The 22,611-nt window shown below is 41.6% G+C and overlaps 1 protein-coding gene across 1 annotated transcript in view; it reads right to left on the reverse strand.

Annotated features, from left to right (window-relative positions):
* Positions 1–4,289: 4,289 nt before the first annotated feature.
* PTPN13 (protein tyrosine phosphatase non-receptor type 13) overlaps positions 4,290–22,611 on the reverse strand; it is a 541,021-nt gene continuing 522,699 nt past the window's right edge. The window contains exons 46-49 of the mRNA XM_082263089.1: positions 19,783–20,120; positions 18,827–19,042; positions 7,787–7,849; positions 4,290–4,824 (exon numbers count right to left, since the gene is read on the reverse strand). Of these exons, the coding sequence (XP_082119215.1) occupies positions 4,738–4,824; positions 7,787–7,849; positions 18,827–19,042; positions 19,783–20,120 (704 nt within the window). The 3' untranslated portion in view covers positions 4,290–4,737. The remainder of the gene's footprint in view (positions 4,825–7,786; positions 7,850–18,826; positions 19,043–19,782; positions 20,121–22,611) is intronic.

Below are 22,611 nucleotides of genomic sequence, written 5' to 3' on the forward strand. Positions count from 1 at the left end.
ACCTCTGGCCACTGTGCTGCTACTGCGGCACAGTGGCTCGTTATCGTCCAGCGACGTAGACCTACGTCGCTGGACTCCTCCCCCTGTAGGCGGCGCTCCCGCGACGCCGGAGGCACGCTACTGCTGTTTTCATTCACAGCGGGAGTCGGGCCAGGGAAGGAGCGGCGGCGATTGCCGCCGCTCTTCCCCGATCGTTGGGGAATCTAGTTTGGAGATCCGCCCGCCTGTGTAAACAGAGCGGGCGGATCTCCTAAGTGACAGATCGGAGTGTTCAGCATAGCTGAACATCCGATCTGTCCCTGGCTCACTCAGTCACCTCCCCCCCACACGTTAGTAAGCACCAGGCATACATTAACCCCTCCCTCTCCAATAAAATTAACCCCTTCCCTGCCAGTGTCATTTTTACAGTAACAGTGCATATATATAGCACTGATTACTGCAGTGAATGTCACTGGTACCCCCGAAAGTGTCAAAAATGTCAGTCAAGGGTCCGATCTGTCCGCCGCAATGTCGCAGTCCCGCAAAAAAAAAAATCGCAGATCGCCGCCATTACTCGTTAAAAAAAAAAACACCAAAAATGACAGAAATCTTTCCCTTAGTTAGTAAACGCAATAACTTTTGCGCAAACCAATCAAAATATGCTTATTGTGATTTTTTTTTACCAAACATATGTAGCAGAAAACAACTTGGCCAAAAATTTAAAAAAAAAATAGATTTTTACATATTTTTTGGGAGGAATTTCATATAAAAAAATGTTAAAAATATAATTTTTTCAAAATAAATGCTCTTTTTTTGTTTATAGCGCAAAAAGTAAAAATCGCACAGGTGATCAAATACCTCTAAAAGAAAGCTCTATTTGTGATAAAAAAAGGACGTAAATTTCGTTTGGGTACGGCATCGTACGACCGCACAATTGTCAGTTAAATTCGCACAGCGCCGAATCGCAAAAAGTGGCCTGGACGTAAGACAGCAAAATCCTCCGGTGGTAAAGTGGTTAAAGGACGGGGAATCCTCCACTGGAATGATGGTAGCTTTATTCAGTCTGGAGACCAGAGGGTCCACCGTAGGTGGCACAGTCTACTTCTTTATAAGAGCCTCCTCAAAGGGGTAGCCTCTAGCAATCCGCTTAGGCACCCCAGGGGGACGCTTTGGGCGGTCCCATCTCTTTTTTGATTATGTTGTCAAAATGCGTGGGAAAGGGGAAAACCTTTGCCGCTCTGGGTGGCTTGTGAGTGTCAAACATAACCTGCGCCTCAGTCGCAGCTGCGTCCCCCATTTTTAGGGTCTCCCGCACAGATACAACTAGTGCGTCCACCAGCGCCTTTTCTTGCACGTCTTGGAGGGAGAGGTGTCATCCTCACTATAAGAGGAGACAGGGCCCAAGGTAGTAGACCCGGCAGGGAGACCCACATCTGCGGGGGCTGAATCAGATTCAGAATCTGACCCATCAGTTGAGGCGGGGGTAGATGGGGGGCCTTCAGTACTTCGCTCCTTAAAGGCCTCCTCCATCGGGGATACGAAAGATTCCAGGACCGCCGACCGTGCATCTATGGATGGCTGTGGTTCAGAGGGCCCTGTGGCCTCTGAGAGGGGGTCAGGTGGGGAAACCTGTCCCATAGGGTCCATGTCGCACCAGAGGAACCCGCAGAAAAAGTTTGAAAAAAAAAACTTTTTTTTTTTTTTTAAGAACGTCCCACTGCGCTAAATTGCCCCCCAAGAGGTCAGGCACAAAGCACTGAAGACCCTCAGCAGAGGGAGAGACCCCTCAGACTCCCCATCCACACCAGAGATGCACCAGGAAGGCCCAAGATGTCTGTACAGCACATGCCTGCAGCGATCTTTATCAAAAGAAAAAAACCTGAGTGTCAGCACCAGGGAATCCTCCTATATCCACTTGATATCAAGCCCAAAGTGGATATAGGAGGAGTCCCCTGTAGTGCATTAGCACATCTTTCACAGCAAGGAGTGTTGTCTCCAAGGGTTAGAAAGGCTGGATTCATCTCTTTTTCATGGATAGTGTAGGATCCACTGATAATGGGGTACTTTGTACTTTGACGTAGTGGTGGGCTTGAGCACTATATGGCCATATGGTGGGACCAAATCCCCATTTTTATTTATGGATTGTCTTCAAATTTGGTAATTTCTTTTGCATATGTGCGCTATTCTTTTTTAATATACATGTCTTTTGGTTCATAGCTGCACCAGCTTTAGAAATAAATGGGTATGCTCCCCCAAATTTTTTGACTTCAAAAACGTGGCCGCCATTGATTTCAATGGGGATCTACAGAAAAATGGCTGATGGGCTACAGAAACATGGCCGCCGATCCTATGCAGCACATGGGCTACAAAACCCCCCCCCCTGCATGATCGATCGTCCGGTCGCCGGTGGCGCACCCCCCGCCCCCATCATTGGCATGACGCCCGGTCCCAGCCCCCTGGGTTAGCTGCAAGCGCCCCATTTCCCCAGTGAGTGAGGGGAGAAGGGGGGAGGGGGGGTGCATGACAGGACAAAGGGGAATCCCAGGGGTCAGACCGTTCTAGGAAGGGGCCCGTGTCCACCCCAAAACCCACCAGGGGAGAGGGGGGAACAATTACTCAACATACCTGGAACAGGCAGACGCCATCTCCTAACAGAACCCCTCTCCACCGAAGTGGGGGGGCTGTCGACCAATAGGAACACTGCGGCTCGGGCACAGACCCGACGTGTGTGACCTGGAGAGATGTTTAACTCGCAGGGCCAGTCCCCGTCCGGTGGGACTATGTCGTGGCCGACCTAGAGCGGAGCTGGGGTCTGCGCAAGCTCGCTGGCCGGCTGGGGTCCAGCCCATCGCCCAGATCCAGCTTAGTTGCTCTTAGATCCCACAGGAAAAAAAAAACTAACTAGAAAAAAAACGTTTTGCCAGGACCACAGATCCCAGCAAGGAACTAGGTCCTTACTCCTGACTAGGCAGATTAAAACAGACATCCTATAGCAGAGAGGGGGAGTATACCTAGTCTGCCTAGTGTCCTATTCCTGTAGGGGGCAGTATAACCCTACTGTTATGAAGAACAAAGACTGCGTCCATCAATAAACGATAGATTAATTCCCTACAGTGCAGGACCCAGGTTGAGAGGGGTTAACAGCACTTTAAATCAATCAGGGTTCTACTGATTCCTATACAGTGCCATCATTCTTATAGATGTGATTGTCACTTTTGGAGGTAGGGGGGACAAGAATGATTTCAAAAACATGGTACTGTTTCTTCGTTCTACCACAATGGGCTAGGTCTAGTCCAAAAACAGGCTGTATTAATTAACAGAAGTATAACCAGAAGGAGGGTCCGGGATCTGCTGTCTGGCATGTTTACCTTGAGCCACAAAGATGGCTAAACAGAATCCCTTACCAGATAAAAGAATTAAAATACAGTATTTGTAATAAAAGTGTGTATCTCTTTGCCTAGAGTTTGATTTTAAAGTGGTTGTAAAGGCAGAAGGTCTATCTTAATGCATTCTATACATTAAGATAAAAAGCTTTCTGTGTGCAGCAGCCCCCCTAATAATTACCTGAGCCACCTCTCAATCCAGAGAAGTGCACAAAAGCCTTGGTTGTCCGGGACTCTCCCTCCTGATTCGGTGAGACATCATTAAACTCAGTTAGCAAATGAGGAGAGAGAGAGAGAGAGAGGGGGTGGGCAGAACTGTGGCTCTGTGTCTGAATGGACACACGGAGCTGCAGCTCGGGTTCCCCCATAGGAAGCTGCGTGCTATGCGAGAACTCAACAGAAGGGAGGGGCCAGGAGCTCCAGCCAGGAACCAGAGAAGAGGAGAATGTGGGCCGCCCTGTGCTAAACCACTACACGGGGCAGAGAAGCAGAACATGTTTGTTATTTTAATAGAAAAAAAACAAACTAGACTTTACAATCACTTTAAGATGTTGCCCATCTCTATCACCCAGTGTACATTATTGTTGGGCTTTCAGTCATTTTTCCAGTCCAGGATATATGGCAGCATACAAAGTTGATCAGGAAAGAGCATGGCAGCAGTCTCAGGAACACTTATCAGCCTCTTTAAGGTATTGGTGTACAGTAGGGTACAAGTGGTATAAAAGGCAACATTCAGTCTGAAAATGTGCAGGAGTTTTCCACAGTATCAACTGCAGGTGGAAAATTCCTTTGCTATGGATAGCATTAGTTAGTATGAAAAAAAGAAACACCAAAAGTTTTTGAAAGAATACACTTACAATAGGTATTTGAATGTGTATATTTTATTTACACAGTGGAGAATGAACATGTCTACTTGTACACCTGTAACATTTCCTTGTAAAAAGAATATAAATAGTACATAAAACTCTATATAAGTAAACATTATGAAATGTATGTAATAATTACAATAAACGTACTACTTTTTGGTCTATAGAAATAATTATTTGTTTTTAAATACTGCTTTCAAATATTATCTAGAAAACAAACTAAATTCTGAAAATACTTGAGAAAATTGCTTGCAAATGTACATGTGTACCATATTAACAAACATGTATTACGAATTATATTAAAATACTGTCTTTACAATCCCCTTCCACCCCTGAAAATTAAAAAAAAGCAGTTTATATAACTGCACTTGGCATCCACTGGAGCTGAGACCCGACAAGCTCAACATAAGTAAGCTACTAAAATGCAGCTCTTGTTATGGAAACATTAATAACTGGAATATAAAAGGCTTCTAGCCAGAGCTTATATCTCTGGAGAGATTTATAAGACACTATGACACTGATCCTTTGTGCTGCTCTTCTGCTTGCAGTTGCTTTAGAATATAGAAGATAACTTGATAGCAGAAAATGTATTGCTCCTGCAACAAAAATAAAATTACATTTAGATTTATGCAGAAGGTCATAGATTTTGATTCAGTTCAGTAGTCTGCCAACATGAGTGGAGTTAAAGTAACCTTGTACCCTGCCTACAGGGGGTAAATACACAAGATGCAAACTAATTCTCTGCTCTTATCTTGCAGAGTGGAGTACTGGGAGAGCAGGCCTGTAAGGTAAGGAAGGGGATGGGGCAGACACTTTATGATGCTTATATTTCTGTGGGAAGAATACAGGTAACTTTAAACTGGCCTTTTAAAAGCAGTGTGGGCCATTCCATGCTTTCTCTTGGATGCAAGTGGACTACTCTGGATACCCACAGTGATGACCTATTGTAGAACTCCAGCTAAAACGTTTTTTTTTTCTTTCTTTTTGCTTTGGATACAAAGGGTAAAGCTGGTCATACACTGTTCATATTTTTTTTCATTCAGCCACAAATGGGGTGGATAAAGGAATTTCCTCTGCTGGGATATTGTTTTCCACTGCAGTCAAAAGATACTGATCAGCAGCTGCGGCCGCTGATACATGGAAAATTTTCCAATATATCTCTTTGACAGAAGCAGATTAAACAACTGACTTCTGTTGTGCTGGGAAGCCAACAGACTGATCAAAATTCAGCTGGCCCCTGCTGGGCTGGCTAAATTTCGATCAGTGTATAGTGTTTATTGCAGTCTCTATCCCATTTGGTAAGATTTCCCCTTACTTTCTGGTGGGTCACCAAACAGGAAGTGAGGAGAATCATTTAAGGAGGACATAAACAGTACTAAAAAGCCCAGTTTGTAGTTTGTCCAGTTTGATTTCTTATTCCTATTAGGTTATCAGGACAGAAAGCAAAGAAAAATCTGTCAAATTGTTATGCCAATGTAAAGCAAAGTTCTATCCCTCCCCCACAGGCTTGCTTCCTACATCTCTCAGGAACTTAAGTGTAACTTTGGATTCATCCACCAAAAATTTGCTGTTCTACCCAGTTGCTAACCATTACAATGACGGTGTCACATGCTACCAATGGATCTCTGATAAACTGAGGAATCCAGCAGTTGTGGTGTTATGGAAGAAGAGGCAGGCACATTGCTACAAAGAAATATCCCAATTGAACCTTCAGAGTGATATAAAAAAGTGTTGTGTGATTCAACCCACTGCTGCTTACAAGAAGCTGAAATTTTAATTAGCGTTGGAATTGGCCTTTAACTATATGATTGATACCAAAATCACTTTGTTTCAACCAGTCAGTTAGAAACATGAATTTAAAAGTGATTCATTGTTTGATTTTGCTTTACAACAGGGGTGTTCCAGCCTGGGCTATGCATGCGGCCCAACAAAAAATTGTAAACTTGCGGCTTTGACTGCTCACAACTGAACGGATGCCGTGTTTAGCATAGCACCCACAGCAGTAGCTGGCATAGACAAGCAGGTACCAGAAATATCTAAAGGGATACGGGGATTCTGTTTTTCTGGAATCCCCAAGCAGCTCATGAAAGGACTCCTGATAGCTAGTACCAGCCAAGTAAAGCCCCATACACACGTGCAGATTATCTGCAGACTTACCAAAACCATATAATATGAGGTCAAACCTAAACACTTTCAATTTGTATGCAATCCGGCAGGCCCCTGCACTACATAGAAAAGGTAAGTCTGCAGACAAAAGTCTGCAGATAATCTGCGTGTGTGTATGGGGCATAAGTGCTACATGGGGGGGTGCTGTAGGGTGCATATAGGGGGCTGCTGTATCAGTTGCGCCCCCTAAAGCCCCCTGTCCTCAACCCCATCCTCCCATCTAGTCCTTTCACTGTGTGCCTATGTGTCTCCTATCCCTGCACTGTATATACACAGCCTGAACACTTAGCACATTGTTGAAATCTGATCATCTGCATGACTTTTCCCGCTCATCAGCTATCCTTAGGCCCCATTCACACATTGCAATTTTGCATCAATGGCAGAATTGTTGCGATTCTGCCCACAATTCTAACTCACACTGCAATTGTGGCAAAATGCACCACTCATGTTTGGGTGCCATTCATTCCTAATAGGACCTCAAACGTGGTGCAATTTTGCTGCAGTTATTGCTGGACAGAATTACGTGGAAATTGAGACAAAATTAATTGAACAGATTTTGCCCAAAAAGAAGCATGAGCTTCTTTCGGGAAACAACTTTGCGTGATGTGTTTTGCCGTAATTGGCATGGATCAATCGCAACATAATTGCACCACTTTTTTTATGCCATTAGGAATGAATGGCCACTAAATACGTGTGGTGTGTTTTGCAGTGTGATTTGGAATCATGGGCAGAATTGCAACAATTCTGCCTACAATTCAAAACTGCAAAGTGTGAATGGAGCCTTATTGTTAGTGTTTTTTATGTGTTGCCAAAACAATTCCTTTTGTGCCAATGTGGCCCAGGAAGGTCAAAAGGTCGACACCCCTGCTCTACAACATAGGTTCACACTTATGCGATGCGGGAAGGCTGCGAATTCGCAGCCTGTTCCCGCATCTTATACGCACCCCCGGCAGTTCACACTGCCATATGCGATACGCTGGGGGTGTCAATGTAATCTTAGCGACACCCCCAGTTTGATCGCATATCGCAGTGCGATCTTGCAGTTCGCACAGGATCGGATCGCACAAGTGTGAACCGCTGTGCGATCCGATCCTGATGCGGCTACCAAAAAGGGTCCTGTGAGAGTTTGCTGCGGGTGCGGGTGCGAATTTAGCCATACAAAGTGTATGGCTAAACTCGCACCGCACAGCCGATCGCATGTAATGAAGGAGCAGTGCGCTCCGACATTACATGCGAACCCCGCACTCGCATAAGTGTGAACCGGGGCTTAAAATGAGACCATTCACTGGACTCGTTCCACCAATCTAAACATGTACACTATGTGGACAGACATACAGGTAGTCGAAGGCAAATATATTAGGCAATGTTTGCTAATTTAGTACTATACTTTACCTCAGTTTGAATCATCCCATGTCTTTGAAGCCTCATTGTTTGAACCAGATCTGAAATACTGAACTAAAAAAAAAAAAACAAAAAACGATTACATACTTTTCAATTAAAAAGATAAAAGACAAACTGTGCTGCGCAATAAATATAGAACTAAATTTCTAATTCTATTATATCCACTCTGACATAAATAACATCCACATTGAAAAATGTGCCCTAAAGTGGTTGTAAAATCAGAAGGTTTTTTTTATCTTAATGTGTTCTTTGCATTAGGAGGAAAATCCTTCTGTGTGCAGCAGCCCCTCTAGGCCCCCTAATACTTACCTAAGCCCATCTTGATCAAGCCATGTTACACGACAGACTCGGCTGACCGGGACTCCCATCCCTAATGGCTGAGACAGTAGCACGGCGCCATTGGCTCCCGCTGCTGTCAATGTCAGTCAGCCAGCCAATGAGGACAGAAAGGGGGGTGGGGCCGGGCCAGGCCAGAGCTCCGTGCCTAAATTGGCACAGAGAGGCTCAGCTTGGGTACCCCCATAGCAAGCTGCTTGCTCTGGGGGCACTCAACAGGAGGGAGGGGTCAGGAGTGTTGGCGAGGGACCCTGAGAAGAGGAGGATCAGGGCTGCTCTGTGCAAAATCACATAATCAATATATTTTGTGTCACGTGTCCATTCAATACGCACATGTACTGATTCAATTCTGTTTATCTTTCCCTCTGGAGTAAAAAACGGTCTTCTTCACTAGGGATGATCGAACGGTTCGGGTCGACCATCGGTTCGACCAGAACATTGGCTGTTCGAGGTTCGGCCGAATTTAGAACTTTTTGCCCAAAAAGTTTGGAATTCGGCAACCAGAACCGACCAAAATGCAATGGGACAGGAAATGGGCTTTAAAAGCCCATGATTGGACCAGAACCATTAGCAAAAGCCAATTGAGGGGGCAGGAGAATGCTAGGAATGTGATTGGAGTGACTAGGGGGTCCATAGGCCAATCATTAGTGAATACACCCCCCAGTATATAAGATAGCCCCCGCCAAATTCCTAGCATTGTTATACAGGGACATGGAAGAGAGTGGAAGCAGTTCGTGGACTTCTGCTACAAAGTGTCATTTAGCATTTATTAGTGTGAGGAAAGGGATATCTAGTGTAGTTAGGGTGCTCTTTTACACTTTAGTTAGCTTTAATAATTTTGTTTCTGTAGGGAAAGTGTTAAGTGCCAGGGTGACCGTAGTGTAGTGTAGGGTGAACTGACAGTGACTGCTATGGCAGGGTGACCAAAGCTAGTTGCTCTGAAGTCACTTTCGCTGCAGTAATATGGCTTCGCCCCTGTCAGCTTGCTTTTTGGCTGCAGGCGTCTATAGGGATTTTTTGAGCACATGTTTGGAGTCCGGCATGACATCTGAACATGTGTATAGGGGGTATATATACACACCCATGTATGTATATATACACCTGCACATATATAGGTGTGAAAGGAGCAGAAAACACTACTTGCGCTAATGAAATAATTAACACCAATATAGTTACGCTCCTATCACACCTATATATGTCTAAGTGTAAAATACATATAAGTATGTGTGTATATATACCACTATACACAAGTTCAGATGTTTTGCCTGCCTCCAAAGAACCCAAAAAAATGCCCAAAAAAACGCTAGCGCCAAAAAAAAAACAAAAAAAAAAACAAAAAACGCCCAGGTGTGTTGTTGCAGGCATTTTTTTTGGGTTTTTGGAGGCAGGCAAAACATCTGAACTTGCGTATACGGGTATATATACACACATACTTATATGTATATATACACCTAGACATATATAGGTGTGATAGTAGCAGAAATATATGCTTGCGCTAATGAAATAACACCAATATAGTTACGCTCCTATCACACTTATATATGTCTAAGTGTAAAATACATATAAGTATGTGTGTATATATACCACTATACACAAGTTCAGATGTTTTGCCTGCCTCCAAAAACCCCAACAAAATGCCTGCAACAACACACCTGGGCGTTTTTTTTTTGGCGCTAGCGTTTTTTTGGGCATTTTTTTGGGTTCTTTGGAGGCAGGCAAAACATCTGAACTTGTGTATAGTGGTATATATACACACATACTTATATGTATTTTACACTTAGACATATATAGGTGTTATAGGAGCGGAGCCATATTCGTGTAAATGATTTCATTAGCGCAAGCATACATTTCTGCTACTATCACACCTATATATGTCTAGGTGTATTTATACATACAAGTATGTGTGTATATATACCCGTATACACAAGTACAGATGTTTTGCCTGCCTGAAAAGACCCCAAAAAATGCCCAAAAAAACGCTTGCTACTAAACTGGCAAGGTGTGAAAAGATAGAAGCCACTAACCTGTTCTATAAGTGACAAAATACAAACAATTTTTTTTTTATGGTTCTGGACATGCTACAGAGCTGAAACTTCACAGGTACACTTTTTAGACCCCCCAGATACTAAATCCAAAGAATTTTTTTTTTAATTTTTGCAATAATTGGCTCTCTATCAAAAATGACAATTTTTAAGAACTTTTTTTGTGTGATTAATAGTCCCTGGGGTATGACCCAGAACCCTAGGCACTTTTTAGGGCTTCAAAATGGTGTTTTTTGATTACCAAAGTTCGGGTCCCATTGATTTCAATGGGGTTCTGAAATCCGGGCCGAATTTTTGGGAGGTTCGGGTGTTCTGGTCGAACCGAACTTTTCAAAAGTTCGAGCATCCCTACTCTTCACCAGTGAAGATTCATCTTTTAACCCGACACCAGTGAAATACCGCTCTCTTCTTCTAAAGTGGACCCAATATATATCAGGTCATACATGCTTTTTCCCCCTTTTAATAATAGGGTTTCTGTATGTCTCCTTTACGTTCAGTATGGGTGTTGGAAAGCCACTCCTTTGCCATCTTGGGTCATCTCAATGAATCCTCGCGTGTTAGACCCAGAAGATAATAATACTAATTAAATCGAGTATATCGCTAGAGATCAAGTTTAATTAATGCACCACATCCCTATATAGTAATCAAGAAACAAATGGATGGGGTAGTGGGACTTTAGAGGTGCTAGTGAATATATATGATGGAGAAAAAATAAATTTTTCGTAAAAGTACAAATAAATTTTATTCAAAAAATTTTTTTACACAGGACAATACTTTTAAAAATGTATAAAAGCAACAGGAAAGCACTTTATGTCTGCTCTACATGTTTCACCATCTTCAAAATGGCTTCTTCAGGAGTCTGACAGACATCATTCACAAGTGAACATTCTATATATAAAGAAATATTGTGAAAATATCAAGAAAGCATATACATATGATTGTACTATATTTGAGAAACAATTACTGATATGGTACAATTCATGAAGTTTACAGTCAGCAAAGGAAGAAAAAGAGGAATACCTCAAAAAGGTCTTGAACCACATAAATGTTGGGGAAGGTTGTAGATGGAATTGGACCACCAGGAGGGAGGAGAGGTGGGGTCACCCGCTAGACATGCGTCACACCATAGAGGAGACACGAGCCAAGCCAACATCGTTTAATTCCATGTATTTTTTTACTGGAATTTTCTGATTAAATTAAAGCTTTTTTTTAAAAAAAAAAAATATATATATATATATATAGGCAAACAATTCATCAACTGATTCTGGAGCGATATAACTATACATATTTTTGATATACTTAGTTTCAATCAATTGGTTCAATATCTTTTTTAAGAATCGTTAATTGACTTATATTGACGTATAACCATGACTTCTATTCAGTAATTGTTTCTCAAATATATTACAATCATATGTTTATGCTTTCTTGATATTTTCACAATATTTCTTTATATATAGAATGTTTACTTGTGAATGATGTCTGTCAGACTCCTGAAGAAGCCATTTTGAAGATGGTGAAACATGTAGAGCAGACATAATCAAGTGCTTTCCTGTTGCTTTTATACATTTGTCCTGTGTAAAAAATTTTTTTGAATAAAATTTAATTTGTACTTTTACGAAAAATGAATTTTTTCTCCATCATATATATTCACTAGCACCTCTAAAGTCCCACTACCCCATTTGTTTCATAATAATACTAATAGTGCTCACTTTGTATTCAGCTTTTTTTTTTTGGTAATATATAAATAAATAAATATAAATACAAACCTGATTTCAAAAAAGTTGGGACACTGTACAAATTGTGAATAAAAACAGAATGCAATGATGTAGAAGTTTCAAATTTCAATATTTTATTCAGAATACAACATAGATGACATATCAAATGTTTAAACTAAGAAAATGTATAATTTTAAGGGAAAATAAGTGGATTTTAAATTTCATGGCAACACATCTCAAAAATGTTGGGACAAGGCCATGTTTACCACTTACCACTGTGTGGCATCCCCTATTCTTTTTATAACAGTCTGCAAACGTATGGGGATTGAGGAGACAAGTTGCTCAAGTTTAGGAATAGGAATGTTGTCCAATTCTTGTCTAATGCAGGCTTCTAGTTGCTCAACTGTCTTAGGTCTTCTTTGTCGCCTCTTCCTCTTTATGATGTGCCAAATGTTTTCTATGGGTGAAAGATCTGGACTGCAGGCTGGCCATTTCAGTACCCGGATCCTTCTTCTACGCAGCCATGATGTTGTAATTGATGCAGTATGTGGTCTGGCATTGTCATGTTGGAAAATCCAAGGTCTTCCCTGAAAGAGACGAGGTCTGGAGGGGAGCATATGTTGTTGTAGAACTTGGATATACCTTTCAGCATTGATGGTGCCTTTCCAGATGTGTAAGCTGCTCATGCCACACGCACTCATGCAACCCCATACCATCAGAAATGCAGGCTTCTGGACTGAGCGCTGATAACTTGGGTTGTCCTTGTCCTCTTTAGTCTGGATGACATGGCGTCCCAGTTTTCCAAAAAGAACTTCAAATTTAGATTTGTCTGACCACAGAACAGTTTTCCACTTTGCCACAGTCCATTTTAAATGAGCCCTGGCCCAGAGAAAAAGCCTGGATCATGTTTAGATATGGCTTCTTTTTTAGCCTATAGAGTTTTAGCTGGCAACAACGAATGGCACGGTAGATTGTGTTCACCGACAATGTTTTCTGGAAGTATTCCTGAGCCCATTTTGTGATTTCCATTACAGTAGCATTCCTGTATGCGATGCAGTGCCGTCTAAGGGCCCGAAAATCACGGGCATCCAGCATGGTTTTCTGGCCTTGACCCTTACATACAGAGATTGTTCCAGATTCTCTGAATCTTTGGATGATATTATGCACTGTAGATGATGATAACTTCAAACTCTTTGCAATTTTTCTCTAAGAAACTTCTTTCGGATATTGCTCCACTATTTTTCGCCGCAGCATTGGGGGAATTGGTGATCCTCTGCCCATCTTGACTTCTGAGAGACACTGCCACTCTGAGAGGCTCTTTTTATACCCAATCATGTTGCCAATTGACCTAATAAGTTGCAAATGGTCCTCCAGCTTTTCTTTATATGTACATTTAACTTTTCCGACTTCTATTTGCTACCTGTCCCAACTTTTTTGGAATGTGTAGCTCTCATGAAATGAGCCAATATTTGGCATGACATTTCAAAATGTCTCCCTTTCAACATTTGATATCTCATCTATATTATATTGTGAATAAAATATAAGTTTATGAGATTTGTAAATTAGTCCATTCCTTTTCTACTCACAATTTGTACAGTGTCCCAACTTTTTTGGAAATGGGTTTGTAAAATATGCCTGTATGTGCCCTTAAGGATGCAGCATCTCCGACAAAACGGTGTTCCACCTACTTACAGATACAGCGAGACATCACTGGCTCCTCCTCCCTAGAAGGTTAGTGCGGTATTTCACTGGTGTCATGTTAAAAGTGCTTTATGCACACACAACTGTGAATCTTTACTGGTGAAGAGGACTGTTTTTTACTCCAGAGGGAAAGATGCAAAGAATTGAATCAGTACATGTGAATATTTGATGGACACGTGACAGAAAATATATATATATATATATATATATATATATATATATATATATATATATATGCACATATATATACACATATATATACATATATATATATATATATATATACACACACACATACACAGTGCCTTGCGAAAGTATTCGGTCCCCTTGAACTTTGCGACCTTTTGCCACATTTCAGGCTTCAAACAAAGATATAAAACTGTAATTTTTTCGGAAGAATCAACAAGTGGGACACAATCATGAAGTGGAATGAAATTTATTGGATATTTCAAACTTTTTTATCAAATAAAAAACTGAAAAATTGAGCATGCAAAATTATTCAGCCCCTTTACTTTCAGTGCAGCAAACTCTCTCCAGAAGTTCAGTGAGGATCTCTGAATGATCCAATATTGACCTAAATGACTAATGATGATAAATAGAATCCACCTGTGTGTAATCAAGTCTCCGTATAAATGCATCTGCACTGTGATAGTCTCAGAGGTCTGTTTAAAGCGCAGAGAGCATCATGAAGAACAAGGAACACACCAGGCAGGTCCGAGATACTGTTGTGGAGAAGTTTAAAGCCGGATTTGGATACAAAAAGATTTCCCAAGCTTTAAACATCCCAAGGAGCACTGTGCAAGCGATAATATTGAAATGGAAGGAGTATCAGACCACTGCAAATCTACGAAGACCTGGCCGTCCCTCTAAACTTTCAGCTCATACAAGGAGAAAACTGATCAGAGATGCAGCCAAGAGGCCCATGATCACTCTGGATGAACTGCAGAGATCTACAACTGAGGTGGGAGACTCTGTCCATAGGACAACAATCAGTCGTATACTACACAAATCTGGCCTTTATGGAAGAGAGGCAAGAAGAAAGCCATTTCTTAAAGATATCCATAAAAAGTGTTGTTTAAAGTTTGCCACAAGCCACCTGGGAGACACACCAAACATGTGGAAGGTGCTCTGCTCGGATGAAACCAAAATCAAACTTTTTGGCAACAATACAAAACGTTATGTTTGGCGTAAAAGCAACACAGCTCATCACCCTGAACATACCATCCCCACTGTCAAACATGGTGGTGGCAGCATCATGGTTTGGGCCTGCTTTTCTTCAGCAGGGACAGGGAAGATGGTTAAAATTGATGGGAAGATGGATGGGGCCAAATACAGGACCATTCTGGAAGAAAACCTGATGGAGTCTGCAAAAGACCTTAGACTGGGATGGAGATTTGTCTTCCAACAAGACAATGATCCAAAACATAAAGCAAAATCTACAATGGAATGGTTCACAAATAAACATATCCAGGTGTTGGAATGGCCAAGTCAAAGTCCAGACCTGAATTCAATCGAGAATCTGTGGAAAGAACTAAAAACTGCTGTTCACAAACGCTCTCCACCCAACCTCACTGAGCTCGAGCTGTTTTGCAAGGAGGAATGGGCAAAAATTTCAGTCTCTCGATGTGCAAAACTGATAGAGACATATCCCAGCTGTAATCGCAGCAAAAGGTGGCACTACAAAGTATTAACTTAAGGGGGCTGATTAATTTTGCACACCCAATTTTTCAGTTTTTTATTTGTTAAAAAAGTTTGAAATATCCAATAAATTTCGTTCCACTTCATGATTGCGTCCCACTTGTTGTTGATTATTCACAAAAAATGACAGTTTTATATCTTTATGTTTGAAGCCTGAAATGTGGCAAAAGGTCACAAAGTTCAAGGGGGCCGAATACTTTCGCAAGGTACTGTGTGTATTATATATATATATATATATATACACACACACATATATATATATATACACACACACATACATATTTTATTGGTTTGCACGAATTGCACTTTATTGATTCTATGATATTTGCACATAAAATAGTACAAATAATTGGTACATAAGGAAATAATGCACATTTTTCAGATATATGTTATTTATGTCAGAGTGGATATAACCAGAATGAGTAATTTTGTTCTATATTTAATGCGCAGCACAGTTTGTCATTTATCTTTTTAACACGTAGGTGTAATTGTATATTTTTTTACATTATACATAATTATATTTGCACAGAGTATTTCACATTCGAATGTTTCAATTCGGAAAGAAGAATACAATTACGTTGCTGGTCATATACTGCACAAATTTTGACTGGTTCCTGAAGAACCAACTGAAATTCGCTAAGTGGCTTGCCCTGTCTGCTGCTTTCTATCGGATAACGCTTGGATGAAAAATCAAAAGAGCTGGGCAGAAAACTGTTGGGCAAACAGCTACTGCATCAAATCAGGTGCAGGACCAGCTGTCAAAAAATAAAATTGGCACAGTAGGACATTTGTCCATCCGCACTGTAAAGCTTGACTGGATGTATGTGTATTTTTCTTTTCATGCAGCCTTCTTCTCTTTTTTTTCACTTTCTAATAAAAATTAAATTGCAACAAATCAATCTATCTCTTGTGTCTAGCTGAGTGTGCACTGGTCAGGAATCGGTTGAAATTCGCTCAGTGGGTGATCCGGTCAGCTGCTTTTGCGAGATATCATTCGAATTAAAAATTGAAGGAGCCAGGCAAAAAATTGTTGGATGCAGTGGTGCATTCAATCAGATGCAGCCACTGTTTGGGTATTTTGACAGGCAGTGGGGGTGACTATCAAAATACAATAGACACAGAGGGTTATTTGTCCATCTGCCTTGAAGAGCGTAGAGGGTGAATTTAAAAAACAAAATAGTGTACAGGCAACTTAAATTTTCTTTTTTTATTTCTACAAAAAATTATATTGTCCATCTTGTATTTAGCTTGTGAGGGGGCAGAGATCAGCAGTGCATGCAGTACTTTTTTTCAGTGTACCGCGCCCGCACTACCACAACGCACTGTGGCATTTTGCCTTGATCATACGATGGGGGACACACTGGAATTGGTGTGAATCTAGCCTGTGTGTGAACTGTCATGACAAATTAAGCACAACCTCTCTTATTTAAATAGTGATTTGTACTGATCATGCTCTTCACTCCCAATGGTCATAAATAATCCCTGTAATGTTAACTCGTTTGTTTTTTTCCAAAAAGAAATAAAAATTAGAGATAATTGAATGTATAGATTTTAATGAAATGTACCCAGTTCTGGACCGGAAGGATTTGCCCCCTTAATGACCAGGCCATTTTTTGCAACTCGGCACTGCTTTACTTTAACGGAAAATTGCAGGGACGCGCAACACTGTACTGAAATAAAAACGGATGTTCTTTTTTTCCCCACAAATAGAGCTTTCTTTTGGTGGCATTTGATCACCTCTGCGATTATTTTGTTGCACTATAAACTAAAAAAGAGCGTCAATTCTGGAAAAACAATATTTTTGACATTTTGCTATATAACATTCCCAAAAAAAAAAAAAAAAATTTTCATCCTTTTAGGCCAATTTGTATTCTGCTACATATTTTTGGTAAAAAAAATAAATAAATCGCAATAAGCGTATTTTGATTAATTTGCGCAAAAGTTATTGCATCTACAAACTAGGGGTAAGATTTATGTCATTTTGATTTTTTTTTTTTTACTAGTAATGGCGGCGATCTGCAATTTTTAGCAGGACTGCGACATCGAGGTGGACAGATTGGACCCCTAACTAACATTTTTGACACTTTTGGGGGGACCAGAGACATTACTACAGTAATCAGTGCTAAAAATGTGCACTGTTACTGTAATAATGACATTGGTAGGGAAGGGGTTAAACTAGGGGTGATCAAAGGGTTAGGTGTGAACCTAGGGGGTTGTTTATTAACTGTATGGGGGATGGGCTTGTAAAATGACCACAGGGACCTGTGATCCTATATAGAAGGATAACAGGTGCTCTGTGATCATTTCAGAGAGAAGAACTGTCGGCTGTGTTTACAACAGCTGACTGTCCTCCTCTTGCTGCAGGGAGCGATCGCGGGTGCCCGGCGGCAATCGTGGCCGCCGGTCCCCTGGATCGGCATCCCCGCTGCCTAGTGGGGGCAGGAGTGCGCGCTCGTTCCCCAGCACCACTCCCGTGATCTGCCTACTGGTCATCTCTTTCCACAATTCCTGGATTCTCTGCATGCTTTGCAGCTTCTCTGCCTTTTAGTTTGAATTTCTAAGGACTACATATCCCATGGTACTTTGCTGCCTGCCTGTGCTGACTCCGTCTCCTGAAACTCCTTCTCTCAGCACCTCCAATTCAGAATGCAGGCTCTCCGAAATGTGTGACAGCAGTGCCGACTCAAAGGTGGCAAAGTGAATATGTATCACAGAATTAAATAAGTAAATGTGTGGGGATCTTTACAAAGTAAGTTTGCAAACTTCTAGATTGTTCAGATTTTTAGGAGTAGGCTAGAAATTAGCTTCCCCCTCTCTCTCTGTCACCCCCCTCTCTCTGTCACCCCCCCTCTCTCTGTCACCCCCCCTCTCTCTGTCAACCCCTCTCTCTCTGTGTCACCCCCCTCTTTCTGTCACCCCCCCCTCTTTCTCTGTCACCCCCCCATCTCTCTCTGCAACCCCCCCTCCTCTCTCTGCAACCCGCCTCCTCTCTGTCAAACCCCCCCTCCTCTCTCTCTCTCTGTCAACCCCCCTCTCTGTCTCACCCCTCTCTTTCTTGTTGATCACACCTGACACAATGTTTGCCCACTAGAGAGCTCTATACTGGGCCAACAAGGGACACCTCAGAAACTTTCAATTCCCTTTTTATAAATTTTTTTTTTTAGTTAAATTTTTTCCTTTTCATGGGGGGGGGGCGCCGATACAGCTCCTCGCTGGGGGCGCTGGAGACCCTAGGTACGCCTCTGTGCGTTGGTGTGCTATTTATCGTGAATGCCACCTCAACTCATCTTGGTAACATGTTCTGCAGCACACTGTGCACTGGTGTAAATGGGCCCTTATAGCAAACATGTTCCTAATAGAAAACTGCATCAAAATGATCTTCTAACTTAGCTAATCCTTAGCTAACACCATACTGTATGTTCATTTTGATGTCAATACTCCAGATGACCCTCCCTGTCTGTTGTTTATATCGACTAATATTCCAGATTTCCTTTCAATTCATTATACTAGCATGAACTATAAAGCCTAATTTTACTCACCTCTAAATCTTTACTGATAAGACCCAGCAAGACATCTATACATATGAGTGTGCCTGATCGTCCAATGCCTGCACTGCAGTGAGTAATGATTGGGCCACTCCTGTAAATGTGTCTCATGTAGGAGATGAAAGTGAGAAGTTGGTTTGGGTTTGTAGGTGTGTCATGATCTGGCCATGCAGTGAAGTTCAGGTGAGCTATATGTCGTATTTCTCCGTTCTGTAACAAGAAAAGAATAATGAGCCACCATTAGTAAATACAAAAGGTTTTGATTTGGGACTTTTTTTTTCTTTTTTCTTGGAAGTGCCATGAAATACCTTTTCATTTTGTACCCATGTTAATATTAAATATGCATATACTTCCTGCTCACTGTGCAGGAGGATTTTTAGGATCGTTTTTTACATGGTAAGTATTTACCCCCTCTGTTGAAAGGAAACATTGCGAACAATAGCACAAGGTGAAATTTACACATAAAACTGAATAAGTTAGAAGAGTCAACTCCTGTTTCAATTTCAGGTTTCGATGATAGCCAGTCTGCCTGAAAGAGAACACTGCTATGCTTTTTCTTTACCAGTAGTTCTTTGGGAATCCTTTGCCATGAATTATATGTTTGTTTGTAAAGCAAAGACTGTATACATATTGTAAAAGCTGACCTAATGCTTTAGTTAAAAAATGTAAACTTAAAATGGCTAAAACAACAAAAAGTTTAATGGTTTCCCCCTAAAACAGGTATGGTGAAGCTCCTTACAAAGCCCAATCCAGGTTTTAGGCACTGTTAAAACGTAAAACGGGTTGGAAGGTCTTTCAAATGCACAAATGCACGAGTATTACTGCCAAGTATTCCAAGTTGTAATGCCCCCTGTGCAGAAAACAGCAGAAAATAACACAACTTTGTCTGCTAAAATATATAAATGCAATAGGCTGAATTTCTAGGATTCTGTCTTGGCAAGAAAACTGACCTGAAAATCTTGTAACTCCAAGATTCTTAGCACAAAACTCTCCAGCTGCTGTGTTCTCAATAATGCCAGTTGAAGTCCATTATTTATCCGTAATGGCCTGTTGGGCTCATCAGGCCAATACCGTTGGCATTTTATCTTCCCTCCTTCCACTTCCTGGGTCATCATGGCAATCAAAGTGGAATTCTGTTCCCATACCATTTGCCAAAAATCTGGTACTGTACTGGGGAGAGGTCCTTGGCATGCAATGTAAGTGAATTCTTCACTACCAACAGGCATCTTAATAAAACTTGCATTGATATAACCCTCCTCTGTTCCAAGACGGACTCTAGTGGTATCATCTAGAATAATATAAAGTAAAAGCAAAAGGATATAACAAATATATTTGTTTTAACCTAAGCAGCCAACAAAGTTACAGAGAGGTTTTCGAATTTTTACATAAATGCATAATATAAAGCAAAGATTGGTTACATATCAGTTTGTGAAAAAAACAACAAACCTCTCTATGTGACTACCATAGTTTTATTCTACAAAACACCTATAAAAATTTATAACCAGAAAAATGTTGGATTTGAAAATTCTAACTTTATTCCACTACAGAGTCTTTAAAATCATTTATAAATGTCCAGTCACTGTAACAAGCTTATGATTGTCTTTAAAGTGGAGTTCCACCCAAAAGTGGAACTTCCGCCTTAAGGCCTCCTGACCCCCTGACATGCCACTTTTGGCATGTCCTTTTTTTTTTGGGGGGGGGGGGGGGGAAAGACGGTACCTATATTTGACAAGTACCCTCTCCTACTTCCGCTTGGGCTGCCTAGGCGGCTCGAGCAGAAGTTCTCCTCTCCCCATCCCTCCCTGCAATCTTCTGGGACATGTCACAGGTTCCAGATGATTGCCTGTCCACTCAGGACAGTGCGCACCCGGGTACCCACACTAGAGATGCCGGCGCTGTGGAGAGAACCGAGGCTCCCGCCGGCCGCATAGCTGGACCGTGGGACAGGTGAGTGTGTGTTTATTAAAGTCAGCAGCTACAATTTTTTTTAGCTGTTGACTTTTACCAAAACGGGTGGAACTTGCCAAAACGGGTGGAACTCCGCTTTATAATTGTCCCAAAGCAGGCACAGAAGTACTGCTTATTATACCCATACAATGTCATTGCAATTATTTTTAAAGTTATTTTTAAAGTTCTCCAAACTCCAAGCATTATTTGCATTAAATATTTACATTGGTCCAGCTTGGCACAATGTATTAGTCATACCTGACCGAAGAGGAAGCTGGAAATCATAGCAGTAGTCGGTGCTACTATAGTGATAGTTGCAATCTTTCACCTTGTCCAATCAGAGAACACCTTGTGCTTATTTACAAAATAAAGGGTGTTCTATGAATGGTGGTGTGCCAAGCATGGAACCTTGTGTTGCAAGTGTGCAGTGGGACAGGCACTCTCATAGAACCTGAGCTGGACCCAGGAGATTGTGTCCATCACTGTGGCAGAACAGTTACGAACAGTCTCACCGAACACGTTCCTGGGATGGGCAGAGAAATAAAATGTGCAACAGCCGGCTGGAAACAGTTAACACTGCAGATCAATGTGCATGTTCGCCAGCACATCATGGATCTTCAATTAACCTCCAGAAGCTTCTATTCAAACCAATCACATTACAGCGAAAAGAGTGCAATGTTTCAGGGCCACACAGGACCCCTTTGTCAGGCACCAACTATCACAAGGATTTCCAGCTTCCCCAGCAGGAAAGTAACCCACCACATTTCGCCTATTACTGTAGTACTGCCGACTACTGTAGTGGTTTCCAGCTTTCCAAATGGCTCATAAGTTATGACTAATGCATACTTGCATTGTGTCAAAATGGACTGCTCAAAGCATCACCTGCATTTCCCAATGACATACACATATCACTAATGGAAACTCTGCCATAAGCATGTCTTGAAAAAAAAAAGAAATTAAATTAGGATATGGTTTTCTCCTCTTACAGGAGAGATGATGTCCATTTTCTCAGCATACTAGCAATACATTTATGGCTTTATTTTGTCAGTGTCCAATCTCCTGAAGGCAGCAGCATAACCCAGTGTATCGGAGTACTTGATCCTGCCCCCCCCCCCCCCTTAATGAACAATCTAGAAATGAACATTTAATGTTGCTGCCAGGCAGGAGGTGGCTCTTTAATTGGATCTGGACTCCTGAGGCTGGTTGGATGGGCTCCTGATTTTGTGATCAGTGTGATTTGCTTCACCATGATTACATGATCGGGAGCTCATCCTACTGGCTACTGATCAGTGCTAGATGACCATAAGCTGTTGGTGACAGCTCTGTCAAGAGTGCTGCGGGCGCTGTTTGAGTGCACTCCCATGACAAAGAAAACAGGATTTTTGCAAGAACTTACCATAAAATCCTTTTCTCTTAAATCTCATACTTTTTAGCCATTGGGTTATGCTGTCCCCTGCAGGAGTAGTACTAGGCAGGAAAAAAATCAATTGACCATGCCCACGGGGCTGTCCCTATAGGCATAACCCCACACACTCTGCTCCAGTGAAAAGATCGAAAACCATCCCCATATCAAAGGGGCGGGTGCTTCGTCTGTCAATGGACTCAAGAGAAAAGTATTTTACGGGAAGTTCTTACAAAAAAAAATGGATTTTTGTAAAATCTTACCGTAAAATCCTTTTCTCTTAAGCTCATTGACAAACGTAGTCCTCCTTGATTAATATCAACTCGGGTTATACTGCCCTCTACAGGAGTAGGACTAGACAGGAAAGAAAACGTTCTGGCCACACCCTAGGGGCAGTCCCAGAGGGTATATCCTCTCACTTCCTGCTACA

Source organism: Pelophylax lessonae (assembly GCF_965119305.1).
Source record: "Pelophylax lessonae genome assembly, chromosome: 1".
NCBI lineage: Eukaryota > Metazoa > Chordata > Amphibia > Anura > Ranidae > Pelophylax > Pelophylax lessonae.